We start from the raw sequence: 23,138 nt of genomic DNA on the forward strand, positions 1-23,138 counted from the left end.
GAGGCTAAAGATTTAAATTCTTAATATTCAGATGACTTTCAAGTTTCTGGCCCCATCTGTGCGTTAGTCCATGGTGTTAATCTCTGAGGGAATCTCTGCTAGCATAGATATAAAATAAACAAACTGGGACACTAATAGAATAATCGGCTTTTTAAATCCTTGTTTTTTTAATATACTGCTTATTTTTATGAGATTTCTTTAACTCAATTTGCCACATATAGATTTAGCTCCCAGCTATTTCATTTTTCACGTGGCGTGCTATCAACAATTATTCTACCAGAGTTCCATGAAATCAGGAGCAGATGGGGAAATTTTGAATTACAGCATTTTTCACATAAGAAATACTGATTTTCCTTTATTTTGGAGGGCTATTTGTACTTTCACATCACTTGTAGGGAGGGTGGCCAGAATAAACTAACCTGGAATTAACAACACCATAAGAAAGAAGAGCTAGCTGAAACCCGAGTTTAAAAGAAGCCACTTGGACTTTTGCTTTATTGACTTGAAAGGGACCAAGATGCATCCAGAGAGTTAGTGAACTGGAAAGGATGAATGAGAACAGAAAAGGCCAGTCTGACAGGAACAAATTGTTTTGGAGAGATGTGTTAATTTTTGACAATCTTTCTGTTAAAACAAAATAGATACAACCCTGAGCAAAGCACTTGAGTCACCGCAGAGCATTTCACATTGACCTTTTCAGAACTGAACGCTTCAGTTAAGTAAGACATCCCCATCCCACTGCAAGGTACTTTTTGTGTCGGTTTCATCAAAACCGAGCTTCTGCAGTGACCAAGTAATTTTTCTCCATCACATTTTATTTTGTGATTAAATTCATTTTTTCCTTTTGCAGTTAAGCATTTTCACTTTATCTTATACAGCCTGATTTTTTTTTTTTTTTTGAAACTGTAGAATTTCATTTGAAGCAGCACTCCCCTCCCCTGGGATGCCCCTGGGATGCTGCAAGCCCAGCTGTGCCAGCACAGTGGTGGGGCTCCTGGAAGGCAGTAATTGGGGTTGCACAGAGGGGGAAAAAAACACCCCAAACCTGTGCACAGCCACAGGCTTTGAAAGGGCAACAGAATCCTGAGCCACAGAGCTGTGCAACCCGTCCTGCTTTATCAGCTCTTGAAAGGCAACTTGGGCAGCTCCAGGAGAACTTTGCTGATTAAGGCTGCCAGAGGGACCAGGGGAATTTCAGCTCTAGCTTGCAGCTGCATTTTTAAAACTTGTCTGTGTTCTTCATATAGAGGCAAAGTTCAAAGAGGCAGAACATTATTCAATATGAGTAAAACAAGGCCTTTTAAGATACACTTTCAAACAGTGGCTTGTTAAATCAAAACAACTTGTGGGGGATAGAGACAAAGGAAGAAATATGGTCCTGTGGAATAGAGAATCCTGCATTGCTATTCCTGTTCTGCATTTTTGGAAGAGCCTGCATGTACACATTTAAATTGTCCAGCTGCACGACCTTAGGCTAGATAAAATAGAAATGCATTAAAATGCTTTCCAGAGAGTGTCAGAAAATGAAAAAGAAATGCAATTCAGTGTAAGAGCCAGCACACATTTAAGGATGTACATGGGCCAGGCTGTGACACACGTGTTCACGCTATCGAAAACTTCATGTGTTCTTGATTTCAAGAACACTATGCCCTGGTGCAAGACGCTATTTCAATTAAGTTGTTATAATCTTAACCAGCACCAACAACCTATTACAACCTATTATAATTAATAATACTTGATTTCTCTTCTATTCCTGTGAAGGGTTGCTTCAAGGTGACTTGCACACCGCAGAGAGCATGCTCCTGGAAGCTCAGGTGTTTGAGTGCCCTGCAGTCTGGGAAGCTGGGTCACTTAAACCCCAGTGACTGTCTCCAGCATCTCTCTTCACACTGCTGCCAACTCTTCAAGCTCTTGGACAGTCCCCTTTGCAGGCTATTTGTATGCCTAAAGCAAAACTTCCATGGGAGGTAACGTGCCCAGCAGCACCACAGCACACCGCAGGCTGGAGTACACCATCCTGCCTGCATTCCCATTTTCCTGGTTAAGGCTAACTCCTTTTGCCTTACTCAGTGCAGATGCAGTAGGTCACATCTTATTCGGCCACCCTCCTCCCAGCCCTGCAATGGCCAGGCATGATATCCAGCTGTCCTGCAGGACCAGAGGAGGCAGGGCACCCTCCTCTAGCTTGCTGCATCCCAGCTTCTATGAGGTGACCCAGCTGCAGCATCTCCTGAAGGTACCGTCCTACCTGCAGTGCCCCCGCACCAGGTGTCTTTGCTTTGCCCTGTACTTTGGGGTGAGCGCTGACAGAACAGCAGAGCCTTTCTTATTCCCTTTGAATGCAATGGGCTCTATTGATCCTGCAAATCAGCCTTGCAGGGGCTTTCTTTACAGCTCAAGGTCACTGCATCCTGCTCAACAGCATATTTTTGATGGTCTTGCTCTGGGAAATTTCCATGGGTAGAGATCGAGCTCCATATGTCCCTTTTCCTTTTTTTAAAATCTGGGCAAAATTCCTACTGACTTCAAACAGACATTGGCTGCTCATACTAGCTGCCCTCAGAGCCAGCATTTATCTGGGATACTAACACTCTAGTTACTTTTCTCAAAAAAGGTGTACAAAATCATGAAGAACTTTGCAGATACTATGCTAATCGAGGAATACCGCACTTTCAGTCACAGCTATTATAAAGGGGCATATGGAAGATGTGAGAAATAACAATCGCACAGGATGTCCAGGGAAGCATTTTCAGTCCTCAGGCATACTTCAATGCCAATGAATCGCAGAAAATGAATGCTGAACTCCTGGATCACATAATAAGATTTTTTAGTTTGCTTGAAGCAAATCTCTACTTTGTACATGGATATGCACACGTATGCATATATATTTATAGATGCATGTGTAACTTAATTTTGAATCAATATTGAACACATTTTGCTGCTACCTCTGAGATTACACAATGTCTTTCATTTGTTGACCACTGCCACAAATAATGTTGAATTCTGGCTGCCTATTTTTCCTTTTGCAAAGACTCATTAGTTATTACAATATTCTGAATTATCTTGAACTATAAAGAAGCTTCCGAATCTCTTCAAAATCTATGCTTAACTAAATACACTGTCTAGGTTTGTGTCTATGCAGAACAGGGATACATAACTTTGAGGTAAATGAGGAGCGCGCAGACTTTCACAGTAAGTATATAACCTCTCTATCATTTCTCTCAAAGACATAACATCATGTTTATTGCCAAGTACATGGAATGAAGGCCTCAGATACCCAAATTCCCAGGTGGTTCTACAAAAGCAAGGAACAGAAATTCAATACTAATATAAACCTTTAAAAGAATACCGATTAAACAGGAAAGGGGAGAAAAAAACAAATACATCAAAGACAAATGTAATTGCTTTTGAATAAAACCAGATTGCTTTCTACCTACCTGCCTTAAAGGCAGACACAACTGACTGGGATACAGAATACCAAAAATCACTGCTGGAAGCAGAGGCACAACCATTTTGTAGGCAAAGGTATCCTATTCTGATTTAATAGCTCAAAGGCTTATCTGGATTTCAAACAAGAGGATGCAATTTACTGCTTCTTTCACACAAATGAGCAGAGCTAGTTAAAACATCTGGGAACACTTTGAATATTGATTTGTCCTAGAATAAGATGTAAGAAATTTGATTTGCTATGGAAATGTATTAATCTTCTAACCTTGATATGCTGCAAAGTGGCCTTCAAGTGAAAGGAGGAAAAGTCCTCCTGGACGATGCCATCTGAATGAGCAGCTCAGAGACTTCTCACATCACCTCTGCAGACAGGTTTTGGAGCAGCACTTTGAAGCCTGGCATGTCACCACCCAAAGCATATCAGGAAGGAAGCCGTACATATATTCCTTCCTCAAAAATAATGTCACACGCTGTCCCCAGTACGTGTCACCACAACAGCCTATTCCTCACGATGCTGAAAGACAATCAATCACGGCTGCAGTTCACCTTGTTAAAAATAGTGGCCACTGGAGACTTTTCAATGACACCTCAGGCAGTGGAGAAGCCATGACAGATGTTTGCTGCCACACAACAAAGTCACGTGGCATCTAATCCCTCTGCTGAGGATCAGTTTATCTTGGAAAAATCTCACGCGGATTTCAGGAGATGTACTGAAGTACCGGTGACAGTTTTCAAAATATAATTTCAGCTTAAGTAATGAATACATTCAGAGCAGTTATGTTCAGCAGCAAGCTAAAACCACCCTGGTTGCCATATTGGTAACTGTACATCTCTGCTGCACTGAAATAACAAATCAACAATACAGTTGAAAAGAAGACATTAAAGTTCTTTACAACTGTATTTTTCCAAAGATATAAACATACTCATGTAAAAATCATCACTTGCATTCTGTGTATAGCTTACATCCTCACTAACGTTTCACTCATAATTTTTCTGAAAATCTGCCTCAGATTTTTTCTACATTTTGCTCTCTAAGAAAAATCCATAGGAATGGAGGGTGACCCAGTAATTTCAATGGGAACATTCCCACTTCAATCGGTCTGCATCGGGCCCAAATAAGACAGTAATTCCTTCACACCCTGGGACACAGACTGTGCGGGAGGCTTTGGGTGTCAGACACAGAGTTTGTAAATGACTAAATTAAATACCAGGGAGTCAGATATTCAGCATTTTGGGCACAGGGTCAGTGAACGGTCAGAGATGGGTTTGCTTTCTGTACTTTGTAGTTGGAATAACAGCACTGTGTGTCTGCAACAAGCATATGGGAGAGGAAATACCAAGCATTACTCTACACAACCGATGCTTTTGCAAAGTCCACATCTAGGAAGGTGCTACCAGGATCCAGGTTCCCTCTAAGCCAAGTTTGCTCTTTCTCTGCATCAGGAGAAAGAGATACCAGCTAAATCATTCTCATCTCCATCAGTCTTCAACAAAGGAGCAAGCAACAGAAAACCTCTCTTGTGTTTCCTCTACTTCAAGAGGAGGCAAGGCCACAAAGTCAGATTAATGTTTGAAAGCTTGTGATAACTTTAAGACTTTTTTTCAACCGTACCTGGTTTAGAGCCTTCATCAACAGATCCATTATAGACTTGGTTTATAAACTCCGGTCTGTTGTCATTCATATCAATCACATAGATGTAAAGGTCAATAGGATTCTCCACTTTGTTTCCATTCATATCCACTGCATGAGCCCGGAGCTGGGAATAAGCACAATGAAAGCATAATATCAGCAATTGGATTTGTTGCAGAATGAGAAACCATGCTTTGTAAGAATTGACTTCACCCCATAAATACCTTCTCAGAATTGAACTAAGAGGGTATCTAATTCCAGCAGAAAGCACTGACGTGGTTTCCATCTGAACTTTACACTCTACAGTTTTTCAAGGCTTAACATAATATTGAAATAATATTTTAAAATATTGTCAGTGGAAACACGTTAAGTCTGGTGCAGCGATGCTATCTCCTTTACTGCTAATAGATCACTCTGTTTTAATTTTAAGACATGGTGAACCTTGTCTGACAAACTGAAGAGCAAATTTTGCTTAGTTCCAAACACAGTGAGGAAATGAGATTGACTTGAGAGGTTTCTTGTGGGAACCTGCAGCCTTTCATATCCACAATAACAGGGATTAATAAGCAAAGAGATTTCAGAATGACATTAGTATTGTTTATTCTTTGTATAATCACAGTCTCTAGTCTCAGCAACAGCAACCAACCCCATCACTTTATGCACTGAAAGATATAAAAACAGTCCCTTTCTCTCAAATGACGGGAGCCCCTGTGGCACTAAGAATGAAATATTTTCTCCGGCTTAACTAAAATATCAACGATGAAGCATTACAATAACAAGAGCCACAGTGTTAAGTCCTCAGCTAAAGTGGAACTGCAGCTTTATCTTATTAGCAATAACCATCAGTAATAATGCTGGAAAACAAGAGCATCTGTTTTCTGAACAAAAGGGACAGCTACAGCATGTCAAAATGAGTAATTAATAAAACAAAGCAATCAACATTAGACTGGAACAATCGGTAATCAGGTGAAAAAAATGGATAGCTTCCTCATTCAAGGGAACAGATGGCTACTCTAAATGGTGTGAGCACTGAACGGTCGCTGCCGGCTTCAGGCAAAAGAAGACAAGCGAAGAAAGAGCTCCGTGGCCCCTGGCTTTGGGTGGGCAGCGGAGGGACGTCTGCCTTGGTGGGGGTGCTGCAGATGTTGTTAGTCACCCCTCTTTGTTGGATAGTGGGCAGGGACAGGGGACCTTAAACACCTGCATGATCTAATCCCTGTGAGCATGCCGATAGCCAGCAGCCCGTGGCTACTGAGCAGCGAGGGCTCCGGTCCCTGCCAGCACCAGCCCGGGCCATTGGGATGCTGCCGGCGTGGGAGCTCCTGTGCCACGGAGGTCTCCAGCTCTCTGATGCGTGACGAATAAATGTGCTAATTGTATTAGCACTAGTTCCCGGCTTCCACTTCCCTGTGTCTGTGATTGATTCAACTTTCTCCTTCATGTATGGCGTTCAGAAGTCCAGAGCTTAACAAAAGAAACTGCACGCTGTTATGATGGGCTGGATTAACATTTAATCAAGCAAAGAGAACAAACTGCCACGTGAAATAGGCTGAACGAAGAACATTTTTTAAAGGAAGTTAAGAAGCACTTTTTCTTTAAAGACTGAAGAAGTCTGGCTTCGTTTTCAATACAGGATGTACCATTTGTATTTCTTGATTTGTAATGCTCTTAATATCTGCATTTCTTGCCGGAATATAAACTGCTTTGACTCCCACCTGTTGAGCTATCCTTCATCATGTCAGATGTAGCAATTCAATAACTTTACAAGTCAGAGGTCAGATTGCCTTTGAAAAAAAAGTAATTCGGAGCTAAAATTAAAGTTATTATCTTCAAACTGAGGCAGCACTGGGCTGCCTCTTGCTGTATTTCCAGGAGCGGAAATGGCTCCATTCAGAGATAAAGCAGAGAGCAAGGCTGATATCTTTCCCCTCAGATTTGACTCTCCCCCTGCAAATTTTTAATTACATTTGACAGCTTTTGTTTGAAACCTCCAGGATTAAGGAATTTCTCAGCAATGCACATCTATCTGCTTGTTACACTTAGCACACATTGCTATGAACAGGGTACTTACTGCCTGCGCTCAAGGAAAGAAAGATTTCAGTGAGCAAGGCTGCAGGAATCTCACCCACCTGCATCAAGCTAGCACCTGCACCTGGCTGAGCTATGGGAGGCAGGATGGTGTCCTAATTCATGGCTTTTGGGCAGCCAGGAGTATGGCATTCATCTCGCTACCTGCCTCGGTGTAGCAGACACTGCGCCTTCATGTCCTGGGTTGTGCTGGTGTCTGGGTGCACACTCCTCTTTCCTATCCTGCTCCCTTTTTGCCTCATTTCAATGAACTTTTCATCTTTTTTTTTTTTTTTTTTTTTTTTTTTTTCCTCTTGCACTTGCTTGCATGAATTTTCTCTATGAATATTCTTTTAACAATTTTTCGTGGTAATATCTCAATATCATTTCACAACATGTTACTCCTCTGTGGTCAGTGCCAACTGCAGCAGAGGGAAATGTGGTGCTTGAGCCAGAGACTGGAATATAAACTGTGCTCAGCAGGAGGTCTTCCTCATTAGAGACCATTCCTAATTAGAGATCCCTCCCAGAGGAGGGAGCAAAGGGAGATGGACTCCAACTCAGCAATCTGTCCACTGAGAAACAAGGTGCACCTCCAAGGCAGATCAGATACTGCATTCCCTTTCCTTAATTCATCTTCTCCCCTGCCCTCAGGCCCTGATCTCTGTATTCATCTTGCATCCTCAAGCTGGACAACACTCTTCCTTTTGGAGTCATTCTTTAGATGCTCAGATAGGTTTCATTTGTGCAAGGCAAGAGCCTAACAAGGTGCTCAGCAGAGCAGGCTGCAGTCTGATCCCACCTGTACCCAAGTCAGTGCTTTGGAGGTAGGACAGGTGGGCATGAAAAACAGGTGCATGAGTTTCTCCATGGCTTGTGACAGTGGGTAAAGCACAAAAGGTGATGGCTCTGCTCAGTCAGACACAGACATCACTTAGAGCTGGAAAAAACAGCTCTGAAAAATCCAGTGAGCACAGCCTGGACCAGAGGACACACACTACACACAGGTGTGCACAAGTGTTCACAGGGAAGCTGATGGCTAGCTGGAGATACAGCTAAGAAACACTTATAAAGTTAGCTTGAAATATTTACATTGTCCCTAAGAGGGAGAACATGACAGGAGTAGAGAAGGAATAAATAATAAGTGAAACACCACGCAGAGGATTCTTAAAAATTAATACAGGTATAGCCGGCTAATCTTTAGTCAGTGTACACTGTACACCAACCAAAGAGCTGGCTCAATATTCTTTAACAAACATTGCTTAAAGGTATGACAATTGTTGCTATCATATTCAGCAACAGCTACCACAGGTCTCTGAGGTTTTTCTACTGACAGTTTCCCATGTAAATGTAGCTGTTGGCATACAAATGATTCAGTATCATGATTATTGATTACACCGGAGGCTGGTGGTATCTGAAGGTAGTTAGTCAAAGTCAACAGAGTAAATTGTGTTAAATATGAATACTACTTATGCACTAATACTACTAATACAAATATATATTATCAATCAGTGACAGGGACTCTAAGCAATAAGCATACAATGTCATGCCTAATTTGTGTGCTCTTAATTGTGATTAAAAGTGCAAATTAGGACATTGTGACACAAATGGCTGGCATTACTCACTAGAACTTGGTTAAAAATACTGGAATTAGCTCTTGTATCCCTGAATTTTGAGAGATCTTTTATGCCTTCTTGCACTGCAAATAACTCCTTCTCAGACTATAACTAACCTGTCCTGCTCCAGCCATTCCTGAGACAATATTTCATTAGTCTGATGCTGAAGGCATACATGTGTCTGGGATTGGATTAGGACTTGCTTTAGAGTTCCTCCATAATGTACATTACTTGGGTACCGTAAGCAATGACTGCTTATTGACATGTTGATGGCTTTTATAAACAAAGCTTGCAAAATATCTTTGGAAAACTAACCTGCCAGTTTGCTATCCCTAGCACTTGACAGGCCTAAATGCAGCTTGCTATGAAACCAATGTGGATCAGAAAAGACATTCGGAGTCACTAATTCAGGCACCAGTACAAACAGGGCTTTGGGACCGCAGCTAAATAAGGCCAAGAGAGCTCATGCATATTAAATATTACTACCTGCTGAAACTTACTTGGCATGCAATAAACATGAAGGGCTGACTAGAGTAGGAGAAGCAATGACAAGCCGTGCCTGCCGCAGCAAGACGGGGGTGAGCTGGCGCTTGTGCTGGGAGCGCGCCCCGAGGCTGCGTTCCTGCACACACAGCTCCCAGCACACCGCTCAGCACAACACGCGCTTCTGCAGCACAACGTGGTGCTGGTTAAGTGGCTGCAAAGCCCTTCTCATTTTTTCCTGATCATATTTGCAGCTGACACTGCATCTGGGATGTCTGCAAGGTCCCCGGAGAGTTTGCACTCTGGTTTCTAGTGCAGACGAGACAACAGATGAGGCCAAAATGCGGCTGAACTCGCGATCTCTGCCCCTGCCAATTGTGCTGGTGAAGCTAATGCAGGGCTGCTAGCACACACTGCACCTGGGCAGACAAAGCAAGTCCCCGAGGAATATATATCTCTGCATACATCAAACTCAGAATGATCCTCCCTAAAAGTTCATGAAAACGTATGGGGAAGTTCTGCTAGAGAACTCCTGAACTAATTAGAAAACATCCATTTCTCCTTAGGGAAAAGGTTAGGTTTCATCAGACAAATGGCCTGCTAAATGTGGGGAGAGTTAAAACACTAGTATTTTTAAAATGGTAGTCCTGAAGCAATGCAGATAATTATGCATAAGAAAATATGTGTTGAGAATGTAGGAGTTAATGAAACAGAACTCTTCATATGTAGCCTCACAAACACTTGCAAATTATTATTATTATTTTTATAATTAGATTCCAGATTACCTGGGAATGAAAGCAATGAGGACGACACTCAGCGGTGACAGAGATGCTGAACATTCTGTTTAGGACTGCAGAAAACCTGAGGTTGTATAAATACTCCCATCTGCAGCCCCTGTGCTGCTGCGGACCAGGGGCAGTGCCCGGAGCTCCGCTGCCAGCCTTCACCCACTCAAGGGTTAGGTCTAGAGTTACTAACCGAGCTAACAAAATCTCCACAGCAGACGTAAAACCAACTTAAAGATGGCTAAGCTTTATAATTGGGGTCCAAGCCTATACCTAAGTCGCTGTTTTTTCGGTATGAGTCTAGCTTCAAGTCTGTCTGCCTTGCAGTTAAGGGTTTGGCTATTTGAAGTGGCATTTATTAACCAACTTCTCTGAAACTTGCAACAGCCAAGACTTGGGACTCTATCTTCTTTCTGGAGGCTGGATTATTGTTTCCAGCTTCAAGGATCATCCATTTCTACTGTAAATTTCTTCACTAGTCATTGCTTTGGAGATGGTGTATTTATACATGCTTTGTAGAGGATTATTAAATGAACAATTGATGATTCAGTAAATCATCAATCAACTGCTACTGAGGCTAAAGGATCTAAAGGTTGTTTACAGCCATGACTAAAATGATCTCCATCACCTTCTACTGCTCTGCTAACAAAGATTTTCTATCACTCACTATTCTTGTCTATAAGGTCTCACAATGTATTTATCAACTATTCACTCCATAAATTCCTGTAACCTTCAGAGTGTGAATATGCTTTCTTGTGCATGGAATTGCCAGTTCAAGGTTTTTGTAAGGAAAAAAAAAAAAAAAAAGACTGGAAATCCTGCAGTGTGCATGAGGCAGACTTACCAGTTGCCTTTGTTAAGGTGAGAATTCAGTCTACTGAATTTCCTATAACCAGCAGATTAACTTTGTTATTAAGGCGTTGCATGATTTGTTATTACAGGGGACAAAATTTTTTTCATCTTATTTTTTTTTTTGACTGAGAATGTCCATTACTAGACATCATAGCAGCTCCATCAAAGGTGTTAACTTGTGCATTGTGTTATTGACTACACTGTTACAATAACCTGGCACTGCTGAAACAATATCAGCAACGATAAGATGACACTCAGAGTATCTCAAATATTTCTTTTTCAAAACAATCTCTCTTCATATTTTCACAGGCACAAAAAAACAAAATAATTGTTCTTGTTCACAGAGGATAAAATAATTTTCCTTCGGATTCTCTTTTACACAGGGGAAATCTCTTTTTCCACCCAACTAAAGAGGTAATCTATTTTCTTTATCCTTCCACCCCAGTCCAGAAGCTGTGTCAACATGGTTAACTGGATACCTGATAAAGCTGACAGAATGTGCATCTCCGACGGAGCAGTTAGGAATATGGTGTCACTGGAAGTGACCCGTACTGTTTCACTGACATTACAGCATCCCTGGGAACGGCTATTATGATGCCAATAGATGTGGCTAATGCTGATACAAAGCAATCCATGAAACAACCTTTCACAACCACTCTGGGAAACAACTAAGGCGTAGATGCAGAAAGTGCTTGAAATTTTGCGGGGCTATCGTGCAAGGTGCAACACTGCTTTTAAAGCAATTTGTGAGACTGGATTCGCTGTGCAATTATGCCATGAAATATATGGGCTATGATTTATATCAAAACATAATGACCAATTGCACTCCAAGTATTCTGCAGGTAGAGCATTTTATCAACTAGGGTAGTGTAAGGCAGCACTTTTGAGTGTAATTAATCTTAAATAATTCCCTCATATTCAATATTAGTCTATCTGCATATTTAAAAACCTATCTGACACACCCCCATCATACTTCCTGAACATCTCCTAGTGATTTAAAATGAAAAATGACTATGCCAATTATTGCATGTTTAACTGCGGTAATGATTCCTAAATTGGTAGTTTCCCAAGACACGCTAATGTAGCGGTTGGTTTCTCATGGTTTTGGGGGGTTTGCTCCACAGACAAATTTACAGGGATTTAATAAGCGGCATGAAGTTGCACCACTTTATACAAATGACTGTAACCTTATTTCAGAAAAGGAGATTGGTTTAATGCTGCTTTGCATTGATGCAGCTGATAAAGCAAGGGCAGGTTACGCTGAAGGGAAGCAGAAACAAAGCTAACGTCTCCACACACATACACAATTGCTCCAGCACAGATGGCACTGAGACTTGTGGTGTTAGTTAACCTTGTACACCTCTGCAATCAGCTCCTCAGGGCTTTGCTGACACAGAGATACCAAACTGGTATCTGGGCTCTGCTTTTGAATGCAGATCCCAATATTCTCAAAATTACGTGTTCCTAAACAAGATGAGACTCCCTGAACCCAGCAATTCTGTGAACCTAGATAAAATCTAAGATGTGTTTTTTCCCTTGGCATCTTGTGCTTACATGGTAGGAAGCTCTTTCTTCTCTGTCCATCGGGCGAGTCACATACATCCTGCCAGACACAGGGTCAATGCTGAAGACTTCCATTGGCGGCTGGTCGGCTCCCACTCCAGTGATGCTGTACCTGATATGGATCTCTTTGTCCTTATCGGAACGAATCTAGATGAAACAACAAAGACAGCAATCAATAAGTTTTGGACAAAAGCCATATGGATGTTTAAACAACTTTAAAGATCTGAGCCTGAAAGCTGCATAAATGTAATACTGCTGTCAATTTTGACAAGGGAGCTGTATGCTGAAGGTTTGGAAAAAAGCCAGTAGAAGTGTATTCCACATATTTTCAGTTATTTTTCTGCTCTTTTATTCATGATGATTCTCTAGGAATCATTGAAATTCCGACTTTTTGCCTTAGATGTAGAAGAATCTATATGCACAAAAAATGCCATTTACTTGTTATTGAAACCATAAGCTCCTGAAAATGTCCAAATTGTTCAGCTATACCTGGCGTCTCACAGCCATTAATCACTTCTGAAAACACTCTGCTGTCTCCCCCATCACATTCTCGTTCCCTGTAACCGTGCACACAAACACTCCCATGACATTTGGAGAGCAGAGCTGCTCACTCCTGCTTTGTCCAGCCCTGCTGGCTTGATGAGGCAAGGATGGGAATGCCGGGTGGGACATTACCATTTTATTTGACTATTTGTTGAGGAAAAATGCATTTGGTACATTGCTTTTGAAACTCTTTCCCTCCCATGCCTTGAGAAACACGACAAATCAAATACAGCTTGATGAATTACAGGAACCTTGGATTCAGAGAGAAGAAAATAAAAAAGGGAGGTTAATATGTTGTCCTAGCAACCCTGACTATCTCTTTAAAACCAAATTTAATTTTCTGATCAAATGCTGAAAGAAGTTCTTGCAACACCATGACTATTCCTGAAACAAAGTGCAAGGTACAAATAAATTACCACCCCCCGCACCATCACAAACTGTCTTGGCAGCATAAAAGTGGTGTATTTTTTTTCCCTAACAGGTCTATGAATACAACAAAGTTGTGGGCAGATAATAGAAATCTTGTAGCTGAGGGCACGTTAGCGTCTCTGCTCTGGCAGCTGCTGGGTGGGCTCAGCAGGTTGCAGGAGGCCCCCACGCCCCTGAAAGCAGCCCCAGTCTGGGGAGCTGACACAACCTGCACACAACCTATCGTTATTTCCTCCTTTCCCGACATGGGAGGCTGGCAAGATGCTGAATACGTCGGCGCAGAATCACACCAGTTCCCCCAACAAGCGTCTTCAAGAATCTCCTCTGATGCTTTTGTCCAGATCATTACCAAGCTTGTATGCTGGTTTCTTTGCACTGCCTCCACCGAGCAGCCTGCTCCTGTTAACAGCTAATAATGTCAGTTATTGCTAGGCACCGCCAGGATTGATTCGTGCTGCACCCACACTGCTGGAGCTGAAGGTCAGGGAATACAGACAGTTTCATCTGTCTTTTCTCTACAGGATTCACTGCTTGTTTAGGCTGTTAGCACCAAGAAAAACTGGACGTGCACTTAAAAGAGATACTGGGGACACTAGGAATGTGCCCTCACGTTGCACACAAGCTTATATGGGGTTTTGTGTGCCTGATGGGTATTTGTAATATGGACTCAAGTAGACAGGCAAGAATCCAATTTTCATTAGTAAATCCATGGGTGAAAAAGAGTATATTAAAATTAAGCTTTGCTTGCACAGCTGTGGTATTAATGATGGCAACTGGCTCCTCAGTTCAATAACTGCAGTCTATAGTCCCCATTTTTAGAAAGTCAGCTTTCACCCTGTCAGGTAGGCAGGGCTGAAAATTGAATTTATGTGAATGTCTGTGCAAATGAATAGCTCAAGTCAGGAGTTCAAGCTCTAACCCACTATGTATGTGTTTGCAGCTAGGCTCAAGGTAAGAGAAAATGTAGACAGCTCCATTCATGCTCCAGCTTTGAGTCTGTATGGGGTTCCCATATTAGAAATTAAGAAGAAAGAACAGAAAAGGGTAACTTGGGACACATAGTTGAGTACATGTCTCCATCAATGCACCTGCATCAAGGTATCTGCACGTTTCCTGACCTGTCCAAGGTATCTGCACATTCCTCCTGTAGCCAGGATGGTGTCCCCAGGCCTAGCCTCAACCCCCAACGTCAACCGCAACCTGGCTCAACTACTGGCATGACTTAAGTACAAGCATCAGCAAACCAGCCTCCCTCCCAGAACTAAAATGGAAGTAATTTTAACCTGAAACATGGAAGGGGAGAGTCTGTTAGTTCTTCGTGGACATTTTTATGCTCTATTTCCTGTTGCATATAGTACCCAGATCCCATTGTGATAGAAGCATTAGAAATGCATAGAGAGAGACAGAAACATGGAAAAGGAGGCTAGATTTAAATATTCAGTGCTAAAGGCACTATATTTTATTTTCAGGAAAGAGAGATAAACAGAAGCTCTCTAAGAAAGCTATGTACAGTTTAATAAAGTGCATGCTATAGGATGTCCTTGCAGCACTTTATTAGCATTAATAGGGTCTAAGCTGTCTGTATGTAAATCATTGCAGATCTAGGAGATGAAATATATCACAAGACCCACACAACTTACCCAATTATGCTAAGAAAAATACATGAGATGATTATACTGCGCTGAGCAAAACAAAGATAGGTAAATACGTTGCAAATATTCAGCAATGACTCATTATTTGTTGTTAACTGCCAACGTCCTACAACAGTTTGCTTGTTACCTGTGCTTAATTCCATCGCCATTAAGAACACAAGGATGTGAAGTGCTCAGAGGAAACATACAAGTAGCATTTGTCACAGGAAGTTGCAAAGACCATTGACAATGAAGTATAGTATGCATTACTACCAGGGAGATATTCATCGCACAAAGGCACATGCTTTTTATATTGCAACATGTTATTTTAGTGCTTTTAATGAGATTTTTTAAAAAGATTTTTTTTTTTTTTTTTTTTTTTACAGAAATCCTGTAACATTTTGACCAAAAGTTTCATTTGCATAATTCCCAGGGTGCAATTTAGTAAATCTTGTTGAGAAGTTAAGAACATTATCTGAATACAATGCAAGGTTTACTTCTTTTGTTGAAACCATTACTGGAGCAGTTTACCATAATAATAATAATAATAATAATAATAATAATAATAAAATCTCTATTCCCATGAAACTCACTAGAACGGGAGAAAAAATTACTGGTTGGGGAGAATTTACTAGCTCAGGAGAGAGTTTCTTTTTCATTCATTTATGCCTGGGAAGTGAGAAGATGGCAACATATCCATATTATAATATTCTGACTGGAGAACATACAGATGGATTTTATTCATTTACCTTTCATAATGCAGTCAATAGCTATGCAGGTTTCTGGGTTATAAAGCAGAAGGCAAAAGGATAGTTTTCCTTAGCTGTATTTATACATTTTTCACTCAGAGAACCCTTAGAGCTTCGAGCTTCTCCAGTGCCAGGCACGGTACAACCCTGCGTCTAGTGCTGTGAGCAGGGTTGATGCCTCATGAATGTCGTAAGAGAATTTTGCTTGTAAAGCAGCTTTTACTCTCAAAAAGGAATGGAGCTCAGATTAGATTGCTACACTGGTGAGGAAAAACATCCCAGAGAGAAAGCAATTTACGGTGGAAGATGCCATCCTCCATCTTATTGTATCTCATGAACACAGGTGAAATTTTCCACGTGAGCAGCCTGAGAAGCAGAGAACCCTTCTGTGCTGGTAGATACACACGGACCATTTGTACCCTGCAGCCTCGCAGCTGGAGGGTGAAGTAGGGATCTGACCTCTAAGAATTGATGCTCCAGACAAAACGGAGCCCAAATGTGGCAGCCAAAGTTTGCAAGTCAGAATGCCGAGAGCCTTACTCAGCTCTCATTTCTAAAGATCCCAGAAACAGGAGAAATCAGAGTGATTTCACAGATGGGTATTTTCCACTGCAGGTTCTGATATAATAACTAACGTGTGTGAAAATGAGCATTGCAGATCTTGAGATAAGACAGAGCTAAGCCCTTCAGAGCTGGCTTGCTGCTTTGTAGCAATGTCACATTTAGATGGGCTTGAAAAGCAGCCAGCTTGTGACACAGGATTGCATCCCATTTTTACAGATAAAATCTTAGGGTTCGTGCATCTCTGCCAGCGTTTAACGTGGAGCTAAACTGTTCTCACAAGTTTTACTGGCAAGCAGAATTTCCACTGATGAGCTTCTCTGAGGCACCAGATTTTATCCCTCTGTTTTGCTCCTGCTGATCCGTATCCGTTTTGTGCTCTTAGCACCACCATCCCTTGCTGCTGTGCCCTGAATTCACAAATCCTCTCATCCCGGCAGCTGACAAAAAGAACCACAGGGAACGTGGACCACTGAAAATTGCATGGTCAGCACATTGGAGAACTCCAGCGAGTCCATAAATTACATAGGTTTTGGAGCATGACATTGCCAGAAAAAAGTGGCTCAGTAGAGGTTGTTTAGAAAGTAGTAAGGGAAATGCCTGGAAAGCTAGGAAAGGGGGGATGTAGGGAAAGGCTGAACAAAGGAGGGCAACTGAGCCTACAGAGAGAAGATGGGGGCTGTACCAACAGCATTCCTTTATGTAGCAAACTATATTTAGAGGACAGGAATAATCTCATGTTTATTCCTCTCTTCTGGATATCCACAGTTTTTCTACAGCTTTCAAACCACTATACTGGTAGTGGGTTGGGGCCCAATTTAAGTAACACAGCAAAAGGAAGAGCGTGCATGCAATTGCAGTGAAAAGGCTCATGTATTTTATCCTTGTGGATGTGCACAACAACCTTAGTTTAATTTCTTTTTTCACAACATCTTCTCAAATGAAAGGGAGCTGGCAACAAGCAAATCAACCCATTTCTTATATGGTCTCCATATCTTCAGATATGCAACTGTCTTTGAGTTTTAGGACCTCTGAGTTAAGGGGGCAGTGTGTGATCATGTGGATTAGTAAAATTAAATCTGATGTTGGCATTTTTATTGTAATGTAGCAAGAACCAAGCTACAATCTAGATTCACTGCTAAATCTGAGGATATATCACCTAATCATTTCCATGTAAGAGCAGGGACCCAGGACATTGGTGGTGGTTTCTCTTGTTCACAGTTCGTGGGAATTAGTGCTTGGTCTTCTGAATGTTTATTAATCAAACAGTCAAGCTCTGCACAGAATTACCTTGGTGACTTGCAATGTCTTCTGGTACATACAGGAATTTAGATGACACAATGTATTAACTATGTCCCTTTTTAAATCACAAGCAGGTTTCACTGAGCTGTACACGGTCTGGGTTCTGCCTGTCACTCTGGGATGATAATGTGTAAACTGCTGGGAATGCATCAAGAGAAAGCAAAGCAGGCAATTTATACTCTGTTGCATTTTCTGTTCACAGAGCAAGCTAAAAAAAATAAATTTCCTTTAAAATACTTCAACTTGTTCTATAAGGATAGGGTGTTAAGAATGCCCTTCAAAAAGACTTCATTTCCCAAATCTCCCAGAGAATACTATGCAACAATTGCACTAACATGACCTGTGGAGACTAGGGCCTGACCTTTTTGTTTTATAAAACCCACTATAATTATTAATGACAACATAAAATAATGTAAATGATAAGCAATAAGTGTCTTCTACTATTAAGCTCTTAGCTATTTTGCCCATTAAGAGAACCAAATTAAAATAATTGAAAACTATAATCTGTCATGCATTCAAAATGCTCCATAGAAATTCAGACAGGCAAACATATTCAACGTCTTTAAATGAGCACACTTAAGAGTCAGTCTAAGCATTCCAGGATTGGCTCATTAATTTTAGTGGAAATATTTTAATTCAGCTACTCTTACTGCTTATTGAAATCCCTGCTAAGGACTGACTTATTTATTTTTAACTGAATCTGCAATATGTTTAAGAGTCATTTGTATAGAAGTTCTTAACTCTTATTTCACAGTTGTTTCAGAAGCCAGTAAATAGACACATCTCTAGCTCTGTTTTTCCAAACAAATTACTGCGTATTGCTTACTGAGTCACATATGGTTTCAATAAATATCTGCAGAAGTCAAATGGACAGGGAAAAATTAAGACAGATTAAGAGACCCAACCAGGTTAAAGTAATATTTATGAACTCCTGTCTCCTTTTATCAGACCTGCCAATGATCATCCCTACTTCCCAGAAAGGAAAAAAAAAAAAACAAAACAAAAACAAAGACAAAAGATCCTCTGAAATACCTCAGCTGTCTTCAGAGAAAACAGAATCTATTCAGCACCTTGCAAAGCGGCTGCTTTGAGATGGCAAGGACAGCTATCAAGCTTGACTAAAAGGAAAGCTTCCATTAACTACAGCGCTGGGTTTAGCAGCAGCCTGAAAGTCTGTATCTACTGCTGGACAAAACTCCTGTCAATTGAGCTAAATTCCCCCTGCTGGCACTATTTGCAAACAAGGTTAAGTAGGAAGAGAACTCTATTGGCAAAGAAAGACAGGATGGAAACGCCACACACATTTATAATTGTGGGTTTCTTCCTTCCCCCAGCTGGGACTGGTTTCATCTCATACATAACTTTCTAAAAACTTTGTGTCTGGTCTAACATAGACAAATAAACATCTCAGAAAAACACTTCCAGAAGAAAATCCATCCTCTTGCCTTAAACACTTCAGTATACGTGAAATTTCCTGGAAGAAGTGGTTTTCTGTTTCTACACATTATAGAGAGAAAACCCAGGGCTACACTTAGACTCGATGCCTAATTTTTCCATGGTTGAAATGCACTGTGATGAATGCTGCTCTTCATGCACTTACAATCAGCATTTAGCTACTGTCATTATTACTATGCAAGAGCTTAAGTTTCTTCCTCTTCTTTTATAGAATGTGAATCCAAAGCCAAACTGTAAAAATGCTTGCTTTGTCTTAACGGCTGGATGTTTTTCATGTCAGGTTGTATTTTCCTCTGCTCCTATTGAAATTTTTGTAAAATGACTTATAATGTATTTATTTTTGTGATGAAACAGAGTAAAACTAATACATCAGAGATATTAAAGCTTTCATTTAAGTTACTGATGTAACTGATGATGCAGCCTGTGCTAGGGAAAGAAGTGAAGCTACCAAGTGTTCAAACCCTAAAGAGAAACCATCTCTCACTGCCCGGCTCCCTGCATCGCCGGGCTCTGTCCCCGCAGTCCGCAGGGGAACCCAATTCCCTTCCAGCTCATCTGCTTCTTACCATGAGGAGTTTGCTCCCTCTGCACTGACCCCGCAAGTGCTTGGCTAAAGCAATTCACCAAATGTTCAGCTGCGGAAAGCTTCCAGCCTTTCACAGGTCCTTTGGCTCTCAGGCAGCTGCCTCTGTCCAAGGGCTGTTGGCCAAAGCAGTAGCTCCCTTCAGGCCAATTACATCCATGTGGATCTGTTTCTCCGGAGCTTTCCCCATGCCTATCAGTAGCTTTGATAGTCTTTGCTCCCTCTCTCCCTTCCAGGCTTTTTGAATTGTTTATCAGTGTTTTTCTCCTGTACCTGGAGGAAGATGTAACATCGAGCAGATGGAGAACAGGAGAATATAAATCAGGCTCGATAAGGAGACCGTGATGCAGCAGGAAAGGAGACTTTCTGCCTGTGGTCCTGGCCAATAACCAGGTGTGACCCCCAGTGTGAATACAGGATGAAAATGAAGCTGTCAGACTCACAGCCCAATTTAAAACTACCATTATTCTTCTTGGGATAAAAGGGAAATAACGATCCTCTTGCCTTGGAAGCCTAATTTCTCATGTGATCAGATGAGCCACGACAAGCTGAGAACACCTGGTACGCAGCTCTGCAACTGGGCTCAGGATCTGCTGCATTTAGATTTTGATTTCATCCATGCTGCAAGCGCAAAGAATTTGTTTTAGCACGAGTTGCCTGGATGCAATGAGACTGAGGTCTGCAGGATCTACATAACCCTCCAGTTGGGCCAAAGCTTCCAAGTGGTGACTTGGGACTGAGAGCAGCTAAGACAATGCCAGTGCTGCCAGGTCTGTGTCTTTACCAGCAAAAACTCAGTAAATTGCAATTTGTTGCGTGGTCTTCATGATTAAATAATTAAGCAATTTTCATTACTCGCTATTATGAAGGTCAAGAAGCTAATGTGTCTGTATCAGGGACTGGCCAATGCTAATGGATCTTCCACATCTAATGATAACTGATACGGTAGAGTAATTTTTAAAGCAACATGTGCTTTTCTTCAGGCCCTCTGCAGCCAGCTTGGGTTTAAAGTACTCTGCTGTGGAAATGCTTCAGACTGCAGCAAGGTGAGTGAGAGGGAGGAGAGTGGCAGTGATGGGAAGAGATTATTACAGATCAGCAGAATACCGCCATGTGACCAATGTCTTATCACTGCCAGAATGGTGATAGCAGAAGCAACAAAACTCGTTTTTACTAGTCTTTCTCTTATCTCTCTTACAAGAGAGCAGATTCTTCAGTGTTGTGACTGAAGGCATCCCAGTGGAGCTGCACATGCTGCTATCTGGCGAATTTTGGCCCTGAAGAACTGAGTCTGGTTCATACTGTGCTAGATGCGAGTGGCTGATATTAAATAACTGGGATTTGAACCAGCTGCACAAGCCCTCCTCTGCTGTCAAGGATGCTCCATGACAAAAGGTCAAAGAAAATACCTCTGAGAGTTCAAAACACTGCCTATTCCTCCAATAGAGGAGTCATGTCAGACAATAGATCATTCCACGTAATCTATTTATGAAGGGCTACACGCTGTTATCCTAACGTAGGACATCCTGCAGTGTCTTCTTGCAACTGACCCCGCTGCTGCCTGCCACAGCTATGCCTAAATGAAGATTAAGCCAGGGAAAATAAATCACAGGAGTTTGACTTCATCCTGATTTCTTTTTGTAGTATGTCTGCCCCTAAACCTTGTGCAGCATCTGCTGCAAAGTCAGCCTCGCAAAGAGAACCCAGCGCCCTCTGTGTAAAACTGAGCAGGACAGAAGTGCTCAGTGCCGAAGGTAAATGAGGGTAGCAAACAGTGACCTTCCCAGGAGTAACCTGAGCACTGCAACTAATGGTCAAAGCCTTCAGCTAGTATAAATCAGTGTACACTTGCTGGCTTCAAACACAAGCATGTTAATTTGTTTCAGCTGCAAATCTGGTCCATAGCATTTAAAAATTAAACTGCACGAGAGACGAACAAGGAAGAAGGGTCCTTGCACAATCTCACGCAGAAATTCAACACAAGCAGCGTTCCTCTTGATAGAACAGTGAGCTTGGACACAGGAAAAAACATCACTAGGGAACAAACTCACTCGTGTCGTCATGAAAAGAGTTTTTCCCAGACTCAAGGGATATAATCGGTCTTAGTATGACCTTTGCTTCTATAATGAGTGCTGGCTTTCCCCCACTGATTAGTTTTTCTGACCTTATATTGCCAAGCACTGAATTTACATTCTGCACAACACCTACAGATATTACTGATCATGGAAAAGTGGTGCTGTGGCATGATTGCGAGTGCTATTCTCAGCATAAAATTAAGCTTTTAGACCTGTCTGCAAATAGCTAACAATAGGAAACAACAATGAAATCCTTTAGTGTGTATGTTTTGGAGAAAAATATATGCTGAGGCTCATGTTTGAGACACTACTTTGGGACACTTGCAGAGCAGGATTTAAAGCTCCACAGTTTTCAAAGTCTCGCTAATAAGTTTAATTATAGGAACAACAAACCCATTCATTTGTTCTGTAGGGCTGATTACCCCGCACAGTGTATATAGAAGATATTTCAATGGTCAGTAAATGGAACCATCAAAGCTGAGAAGGCTGAAAATGAATTTCTTCCTATGCACTACAGGAGCAATGCTAACGGGCATCATTGCAGATTTAGTCTATCATTTATTCTCCACTGAATGAAGCCAGTGTGAGATGATGTTGGTTTTAGGATTCTTATTCTCGCATGTTATGCAACTCTCAGATGAAATACTGGATCTTCTTGTTTGCCAAATTCTGTCTATGGATGGATATATATATATACACTTCCTTCTGCAAGACAGGAGCAGCTAAGCAGGGAATGAGAGCAGCATTTTTCTTTCTGCTGAGCAAGACACCGTGAGAATTCTGCGGTCAGGAAAATCCGGCACAGTCACAACAAACAAGCAGAAGCCAGACCTGTGTCTGCACGTGCAACCCTGCCTGTACCGCACGGCCCAGCACAGTGCCCACACACACACTCTGGGCTTGCACGTCTATCTCCTAATACAGACCGTGCACAACCACCAGTGCAAAAATGCTAAAGGCCACACAAACACACACACAGAGACCACATGTATGGCAGCTGCATTCCCCATCACTACATCACATCTGCTTCAGAACTGCTCAGATCCACCACAAAATAACTTGCTAAGACTTGCTCCACCCTTTTGGGGCAGTCCTAAGATCAGCCCAGCACCCCGTCTACCCTTCCTGCAGCTCAGCTGGGGCCATGCCTCCCTCCCTGTGGCTGCTGTTCCCATGCTCCTGCCCCAGTTTTAAAGATATCTTTCCCTCTGGCACTCGTTATGCTGGAACACCCATCATTTCTGCAAATCTGCTTTGTTCATTAGGGAAGGGAGATTGCCTTCTAGGAAATTTCAGACCTAGCTGAACTCTGCTTATTTGGAACATTTTCACAGCGCTGAATTTTTGGCAAATGTTTCTTTTTCATT

General features: G+C 41.7%; 1 protein-coding gene across 8 annotated transcripts in view; it reads right to left on the reverse strand.

The window, feature by feature from the left end:
- Positions 1 to 23,138, reverse strand: part of CDH4 (cadherin 4) — a 663,903-nt gene that overhangs the window by 85,458 nt on the left and 555,307 nt on the right. For all 8 annotated transcript variants that reach the window (XM_084537932.1, XM_084537933.1, XM_084537931.1 and 5 more), the window contains 2 exons: positions 12,435 to 12,590; positions 5,060 to 5,204 (listed from right to left, as the gene is read on the reverse strand). In XM_084537932.1, the coding sequence (XP_084394058.1) occupies positions 5,060 to 5,204; positions 12,435 to 12,590 (301 nt within the window). The remainder of the gene's footprint in view (positions 1 to 5,059; positions 5,205 to 12,434; positions 12,591 to 23,138) is intronic.

This window comes from Aythya ferina (genome assembly GCF_964211825.1).
Source record: "Aythya ferina genome assembly, chromosome: 16".
Classification (NCBI taxonomy): Eukaryota; Metazoa; Chordata; class Aves; order Anseriformes; family Anatidae; genus Aythya; species Aythya ferina.